This window comes from Dipodomys spectabilis, unplaced genomic scaffold, assembly GCF_019054845.1.
Source record: "Dipodomys spectabilis isolate Male_0828 unplaced genomic scaffold, ASM1905484v1 ptg000054l, whole genome shotgun sequence".
Classification (NCBI taxonomy): Eukaryota; Metazoa; Chordata; class Mammalia; order Rodentia; family Heteromyidae; genus Dipodomys; species Dipodomys spectabilis.
In genome coordinates, this window is record NW_024870731.1 from 40,828,512 (window position 1) to 40,836,994 (window position 8,483).

General features: G+C 50.8%; 1 protein-coding gene across 4 annotated transcripts in view; it reads left to right on the forward strand.

Annotated features, from left to right (window-relative positions):
* Nucleotides 1-7,883, forward strand: part of Mtmr14 (myotubularin related protein 14) — a 49,312-nt gene extending 41,429 nt beyond the window's left edge. The window contains exons 18-19 of one of the 4 annotated variants that reach the window (XM_042679809.1): nucleotides 3,850-4,000; nucleotides 7,295-7,384. In XM_042679809.1, the coding sequence (XP_042535743.1) occupies nucleotides 3,850-3,982 (133 nt within the window). In that variant the 3' untranslated portion in view covers nucleotides 3,983-4,000; nucleotides 7,295-7,384. Of the gene's footprint in view, nucleotides 1-3,844; nucleotides 4,001-7,294 lie in introns of all 4 variants that reach the window. The other 3 variants (XM_042679810.1, XM_042679807.1, XM_042679808.1) reach the window with 3 other exon arrangements.
* Nucleotides 7,884-8,483: the final 600 nt, after the last annotated feature.

Here is an 8,483-nt window from a genome sequence, read left to right on the forward strand (position 1 = left end):
AAGAGAGACAACTGCAGAGTCCCATTTTAGCTTTGTATTTTCAATTCTACTGCAGACTGGTTGGTTGAGATACTTCCAAATGAAAGTACCAGAAAACACATCCAAAACTAGTTCAACATTGTTTAAGAGAAAGATATGGAAGAGTCCAGTGGAAATGCAGCCTTGAGGTATAGCCTGATCCAGCTTCCAACTCCATTTCTCTGTGGTCTTTGTCTCCTACCTCCTTCCATGTGCCAGTTTGATCACCTGGCCAACTTCCTTCATTGTGGCCAAACTGCTGTTGGCAGCTTCTGAGACCACATCTGGCTTCCTTTCTCAAGCCTAGAGATCACTGTTAGAAAGCTTCATGCTCTACTTTGGTTGGAGAATATATATGTCCATCTACAAACCAGCCCTTATTGTCTTCACCCTTGTTAAAAAGGAAAAGCTTTGTACATTGGCTAGGATGGGCTTTGACCAGACTTCATTTCACTCAGTTTTGCCCTTCCTCACTGTGACTTAGAAAAAATCACTAACCTGAGCTTAGCTTCCTTTCATCCCAATTTTTCCAAGTGAGAACATTGATTCTGGGTTTGGATTGAAATGTGATAATGAAGTACCTAGCACATAGGTTTGTAAGCTAGAGCTGTGATTCAAGGACCTTTCTCAGTCATTTCTCTGCAGACCTATGGGACACTTGAGGGCACTGGCACCTGGTAAAAGGCCAGATCTAGCATCCCACCCAGAGCCATCTATTCTTGCCCGTGTTCAAGCTGCTCTGCTTGTATCCAGAAAGGACTGTCTAGAAGACCTGTGCTCTGGGTCTGTCTTAAGGCACCTGGCAGGAGCAGGAAGAGTGAGAATTTTAGGCTCTGAGCCAGGGCCTGGGCTGTGTCCTCAAGGAGTGAAATGTCGCTGAGAATCTAACCTCCTGCACAGAGGTTCTAGGCTCCAAGATGTGGGCAGATGACCTCTGTAGCTTTGTGGTGTTGTAGTTTGAGGGTAATTTGGTCATATTCCTACTAGTCCAGAGTGGTAGAGCAGTGGAAGGCAGAGCACATTGTAGGAGCACAGGCAGAAAGCCACTGTGATCTTACTAAGCAACTCAGATGAACCTGTATACGTGGCTGAATATGTCACAGCCAGGAGTCACACATGCCTGTAATCGTAGCTACTTAGGAAGCTGAGATCTGAGGATCTCAGTTTGAAGCCAGCTTGGACAGGAAAGTCTATGAGGCTCTTACATCCAATTAACCACCAAAAAGCCAAAAGTAGTGCTGTGGCTCAAGTGGTAGAACACTGGCCTTGAGCAAAAAAGCTCAAGAATAGCACCCAGGCCCTGAGTTCAAGCTGTAGAACTGGCATAAAACACCAGTGTAGATAGATGTAGGTCCCTCTTTCCTGGGTCTCTAGGTGGCCCTTGAACCTGCTAATCCAGTCCACTATTTCTGAAACCCTGCTTATTAAAGCATGCTTCTTATTTTCAAATGTGGGAACTGGTCACTTGCTACCTGTTCATTGACAAAACCTCCAACAGGAAGATTCATTTGAAACTTGTGTTTATCCTTGAAAAATGTCAAGGACCATCCAAGATGGCTGCCTACTGAGAGCTGTTTCTGGTCTGTAGGATCACATACCTTCTACTGCCCCCTGTGCTGCTTAACCTAACAGCCACCCTCTGCTGCCTTGGGTGTGCTTCTTGCTTGGACCCCAGGGAAGCAAAGGGAAGTTTCAACATAGGTGACCAGGAATCCTTGAAGGGAGCCAGGCTAGAACTCTCTCTGTTGTCTGTGGAACTCTCTGTTGTCGGTGGCTTTGCTAAAGGCAAGGTTATCCTTGGATTGCTTTAAGAGTCAGGTATGGTTAGGGGCATAAGAAATTTCCAAAGGGCTGGGAAGGTGGCTCAGTGGTAGAGTGCTTGCCTCGCATGCATGAGGCTCTGGGTTTGATTCCTCAGCAGCACAGAAAAAGCCAGAAGTGGTGCTGTGGCTCAAGTGCTAGCCTTGAGCTGAAGAGCTGAGGGACAGCGCCCAGGCCCAGCGTTCAGCCCCACAACTGAAAAAAAAAAAAAAAAACCACCAAAAAGTTCCCAAGCCAAGTGTTGTGGCACATGTTAAGGTTGAGGCCAGCCTGGGCAAATTTAGCAAGGCTCTCTTTCAAGAACAAAAGGGTTGGAGAATGTGTAGCTCAAGTGATACTATGCATGCCTGCAACTGTGAGGCTCCGTATTCCATCCACATTACTTCCTTGGTTGGAGGGAGTGACACCATGTTTCTTGCTTTCACCTTCCCAACTTTCAGTCCCTCAGCATTGGTCATTAGAGCCTGTTTCCTGTTCTCTATAGTGCAAACCACAGGAGAGACTGAGGAGCCAGTCTCTGCCTCTAGGGGGGTTGGGCTGGCTCAGAGCCCAGTGTGGCCTGGAAGAAGCCCAGGGCAGGCTTCTCCTGGGAAGTTGTCTCTTTGATTTACAGACTGCCTGAGCCCAGCCAAGTTTCTCCATCTAGAAACTAGGAAGCCCTGCTCTGTCAGACCCTAGAGGTTTCTGTCAGGTAGCAGACCATGTCCTGTTCTCAACCCTAATGGTGCCATCACAGACCTTGTAGAGCGTAGGACAGTGATGAATGTGGTGAGTCTGTATGTCACAGGGGTTCCAGTTCAGCACAGCTTTAACGTAAAAATCCATCTGTTCTCCGTTGTCTCAAGGTGGTTTGTTTCAGGACAAATCTGCAATCAGACTTGGGTTTACCGATCTCTCCCGCTCATTGGCTGTTGGGCCTCAAGCAAGTGTCATAACTCATCTAGGCTGCTACTTCCCCATCTGCAGCAGGATGGTTAAGGATCACCAGAACTGCATGGCTGGTGGGGGCTACCATGGGAGGTCTCCTTGCCAGCCAGCTGGGTAGGCCAGGGTCAGTGAGTGTTTTGCTCTGTTTCCCAGCCCCATTGGCAATTTGTGCTGTTTCTGGGACCCTGCTTGGGCCCCTTCCAATGTTGAGGAGTAAAGAATAAAGGGTCACACATCAGACAATGCACTCCGGGGACTGGGACCTGCAGTAGGTGATGGAAGCCCTTTGCTTGGTTCCTCCCTGTCCTCTCCTGACCTCCACTAAGCCAGGCTGCTACCAGGACACAGGAGAGGGGTTGGCTGTGAGGAGGGAGGAGGTGGCAGCCGTAGATTCCCAGCACATCTTTCCTCCCCCAGATCTCCATCAGAAAAAGGCTTGAGGAAGCTGTCTCGTTGCCTGCCTGATTCATCCTTTCCCTCTGGGCATAGCCCATGAGTTTGCTGAGTGACACTTCTGAGTACAGACTCTGGGTCCTGGAAGGCACTGCAAAGGAAAAGGGACCTCAGGGCTGCCGTCCACTCACTCTTCAATCTAGGTCACCACCCTTCACAGTTCCCAAGGGGCCTGTCCTCTCTCCCCTCAGATCAGATCTCAGCGGTCCTACATTCTGCCCTTCCCACCCTGCACATCTGCGTGTCAGAAAGAATGGGGGGCCCGGGCCCAGCCTCCTGCCTTGCTCCCTCCTTGGTGCTGTTGAGGTTTTGCTTGCTACATCAACCACCAGGACAAGCACGTCTTGCTCTGGCTTTGGATCTGACTCACCTCTTCCTCCCTGCTTTGCTTTGGTTCTTTTGCTTCTGTAATCTGCTGTACAAAGCACTGTCCTCGTAGCCAGGTGGACCTTACAGTCTCTTCTTTCTCAGGCTCTACTAACCCAGCTTTGTTGGCACTTGTGAAGGAAGTGGTTGGCTTTTGACTTGCAGACATGGCCCAGGGCCACTGTATCCCCCCAAGGCCTCCCTGTCAGGCACATAACTGACTATGCATCATCTCCCCTCTCTCTCTTCTCTGCCCCAGATCAGTGGACCATCCCCTGCCCGGATCCTCTCTCTCCACAGACTTTGGCAGCTGGCAGATGGTAACGGGCTGTGGCAGTATTCAGGAACGGGCTGTCCTGCACACAGACTCCTCTCTCCCTTTCAGCTTCCCGGATGAGCTCCCTAACAGTTGTCTGTAAGTGTCTTGCTTGAGGAGGCAGGATGCTCCCCTGCTCCTGTCACAAGCCAGTGAGCAGGCCGGACTGGTCAGGAACACGACAGAGGCCATCCCCAGGGAACCGCTTGGGATCCCTGCTTGCAGCTTGCTGGACTTCCCATGGCGCCAGGGAGGCTATGGGCTGCTGAGGAAGTGCATTAGGGTTCACGTTGACTCTTCCCAGCCTCCAAAACCATCCACAGTATGTCAGGTGTGCCCTGAGGGAAAGCTGGCTGGACTGTAACTATAGAAGATTCTATTTCTGTACAAGGCTTTGCCTGACATGAGAATCCTTTGAAAGCAGAACAGTGAGGTAGGAAGGTGGGTGTGTATGCTGGAGGCCATGGCCAGAGTGGTGCTCAGTCCTGGTCTGTACTTCTGAGCAGAGCCAACGGTCACTTTCTTGCACCCTCACACACTTACCTTGTGTGCCACTTTTGCCTTTGAGCAGCAGAAAGACTCAGATAACAATTCTAGATTGCATGATTGCAAAATCCTTCCTCCGAGGCTCCACAACTGGACTGCCATATCTTAGAGGACTTAGAAATGATGTGAGCCACTGACCCTGCCCCCTGCTTGTGTGCTGCTATACAGATGTCAGGCAGGGCTCCCTCCAGTGATAGGAAACAGGGCTTGCTCCCAGATGCACCCAGAAATGAGCTTTTCTCTCACCTCCACACTGAGGGCTAGATAGCTTCAAATGCTGGAGCCCCAACCCCTACCACCAGAATCCAACTCATACCTACACCTGCTGGCTGGCCGGAAGCAGGGTGCCTTGTGGTTGGACAGGAGGGGCTCTGGTTCCGGCTGAAGGCAGACAGGGGCCGCCAGACCTTGAGATCAAGGATTATGTTCACAGGTCCAGACCTTGTGGCTGGGAAGTCACCAAAGTGTCTTTGAGCCTCCTGTGCCTGGACCACCCTCCTTGCAGCCAGGCACTACATCTGAAGCAAGATAGCTTGGATTTTTAGAAGGGGGGGGAAAAGACTTGGACTTCTCATTAGGAACTTCCTGTTCAGCCAGAATGTCCTGAGAGCCATCTATGACAGCAACACAGACAGCGACCACCCTTCACCCTCCCCTATTTGAAGCACCACAGTGGGCAGTGCCTGCCTCAGGCCACCCAGTTCAGGCCCTGCAAATGGGGCCTCAGATTGTACTTCTGAGCCCCAAAGCAACCATCTAGGTCTGGAAAGTTGGCCGAGAACAGCTGTGTGATCTCAAGCCTCCAGGTGGTGGGTTGGAGTCCCGTCAGTTCTTGGTGAAGCTTAGTCTCAGGGAAACGTCTCAATCCTAGCGGCTCTGCCCAGCCGCTGTCTCAGTCATGGTCTCAGCCTTGACTTCTCCAAGTCTCTTAGCCCAGCTCTGGACAGGGAATGGCACTCCGGTAGGTCTGTTGCCTGCGGTCTGGGCTCCAGTTTTCTATCTCTGAATAGGTTGGCCTCTGTTCTTCTGCTTCCAGCCCAGGGGCAGGCAGGGGCAGGCAGGAGGAGCAAGTGTAGACCTGTAGATGTTCCATTTCTTCACTTAGGCTGGAAGCTAAGGGACACACTTCTGGTGTCCAGACCATGTGAAATGGAATAGAAAGTAAAGTTCTGGGGCCATGTGTCTTTCCCCAAACACACAGGGTTGCGCTCCCATGTCAAAGGAATCCCACACAAGCTCATTTCTGGTGCTGCTGCAGGAGCTGTTTGACTTCCCCCAAGCCTGCAGCTTCTCTCTGCTTCCCAGCCCAATCCCATCTGTGTGCTTCCTGGGCTCCTGCTTGGCCCAGTCCTCAGACCTCCATCTGTTCCCCTAAACCTTGGGCTTGGGAATGTGGCTGTGTCTGACAGATTCCCAGAGATAGTTTAGGGGGTAGGAAGGAATAGTCCCAGTGCCAAGGTAGATGAGAATTAGGGGTGCATCCCACAGCCCTGGGAGGACTCTCCAGTAGAGACTGTGGAGGGACAGCATGCAAGACCCGACCTGTCCACAGTGGGTGGAGCTGGTAACTTGGGCCTTATTTAATTTAAAAAAATATATTTTTTTTTTATTTAGTTTCAGTCTTGGGGCCTGAACTCAAGGCCTAGGCAACATTCCTTAGCTTTTTGGCTCAAATGCCACTTCCTGTTTTCTGGTGGTTAATTGAAGATAAGTCTCACAACTTTCTTGCCTGGGTGGCTTTGAACCTTGATCCTCAGAGCTCAGCCTCTTGAGTAGCTAGGATTATAAGCATGGCCCAGCTTCGGGCCTTTTTTTTTTTTTAATCAAAGACTTGATATTAGCCAGCCTCATATGGAGGCTGTAATGCCAGATAAAGAGAGAAGAGAAACTTCTGTCAGTGTCCAGAAAGGCCAGGGAAGGAGAAAGTATCAGCACACATCACCTGGAAAAACAATCATCTTCATCTTACCAGCAGTCAGGGACAGGTGTAGCTAAGCCTAGTGGTTTCTACCAAGAGACCTGGTCTCTGCAGGGCCAGAGCTTCCTCCCAAGTACTATCAGGTCCCAGCTTCAAGAAGGCTGAGGCTTCTAGTAGCTGAGGCCTGCTGCCCGATGGGGGGAGTTTCCTTACTGGAAGGTATGGGGGTGGGGGAGCTTACCTTAGCTTGTTCTTCCTAAAGTATGAAAATGAAAAACAGTTGCTTCTCTCCTCCCCTCCTCCCCCACCACCACAGGAATAGACATTTTCACAACAGAAAGTTCAGGTCAGTGCTCCCTTAAAGTTACTGTTCTGGGTACCAGAGGCTCATGCCTCTAGTCCTAGCTACTCAGGAAGCTGCGAGGAGGATCAAGGTTCAACACAGGGAAAAAAAGGAAGTAGAGCTGTGACTCAAGTGGAAGAGCCCTAGCCTTAAGCAAAATAAACTCTGGGACAATGCCCAAGCACTGAGTTCAAGCCCCAGGACTGGCACCAAAAAAAAAAAAAATGCGCACTGGTGGCTCAAGCCTGTAATTAATCCTAACTACTTTGGAGGCTGAGATCTGAGGATTGTGGTCCAAAGCCAGCCTGAGCAGAAAAGTCTGTGATACTCTTCTTTCCAATTAGCCACCAAAAAACTGGGAGTGTCACTATCCTTGAGCAAAAAGCTCAGGGACAATGCCCAGGACCTGAGTTCAAGCCTCAGGAAAGACAAAAAAAGTTATTGCTCTTAGGTGGAAAGAGGAGCCCATGGCCAAATATCTAAGCTATCTGACCAGAGGATAGATGCTGGCTGGATTCTGTGGTGTAAGGGGGGTGTTGGATCCTACCCGGTGTGAAGCATTCATTCTCTTCCCCCTTTCCCATAGGCTTGCAGCCCTGAGTGATCGTGAGGCGCGGCTGCAGGAGGTGCGCTCAGCCTTCCTGGCTGCCTACAGCCGCACCGTGGGGCTCCGGGCAGCAGCACCCAGTCCCTCTGGTGCCATTGGGGGTCTGCTGGAACAGTTTGTCCGCGGTGTTGGCCTCCGGGGCACCAGCACCACCACTTTGTGAAGCAGCCAGCCCAAAGTTTCCTGCTCCTCTCTCAGCTGAGCCTTAGTGGAATCAAAGCCATGCCTGGCCAAGGGATACTTGGAGTTCCGGGGCGAGTCTCACATCCCCGTTCACCATGCACATGGCAGCCCCAAAGCTGAGCAGGGCCAAGGACAGGGTTTTCTAACCCCCAGCCTCCTGACTGGTAACTGCTGCCCCTTATCACTGCCTCTTACCTACCCCACTCTGCAGAAGTCCATCAACTCAGAACTGTGTTGGATTTCCCTGGGGTCCTGTAGCGGCCCTGACATCATAAAGGAGCCCAATCTCAATTCTTATTTCCTGAGAAGGAGGGGTTTTCTGCACTGAGAATGAGGTGACTTGACACCAATCACAAAATAAAGTCAAGGTTTTTTGGAACAGCCATTCCTCTGCTTTCTCATTTGGTTACTCTTTGTAGCCATTTGGAACTATGTCTTTGTGTTGTATGAGTGGTAATTTGGTTTTGGTTTTTTTTATGGGGGTAGGGGAGACCTGGAATAGGAAAGTCATTAGAGTCAGCTTTGTCCTTCAACACTTGAGCTTTGAAGGTGGCCGTGGATGCCTGAAGTCAAAGTGGGAGAAGGGTCCCCAAACTCAGTGGGCCCTCGTCACCTATGGCTGTGATTCCAGGGCCACCTGGGATCTTCATTTGCTCAGATTAAGAAACTTCATCTCTAGCAATGTCTGAGGCAGCGTGGACCTCGTGTAAGGAGCCTGCAGCCCCTGCTCTCCCTGTGGTGGAGGGCCTGGCATCTGGATTTGGGAAGCAGTAGTTGGTGCACATGTGGAGGAAAGGGCCAGAAGCCTTTCGTACTGCAGTGTGAGCACACTGCATAGTGGATGTCAAAAGGCTTCAGAGGAGGCTGAGCCCTGGTGGCTCACACCTGTAATCCTAGTCTCAGAAGGCTGAGAGTTGAAGCCAGCCAGGGCAGAAGAATAACTAAGACATCTCCAGCTAACTGTCAAAAAGCCAGAAAGAGACAT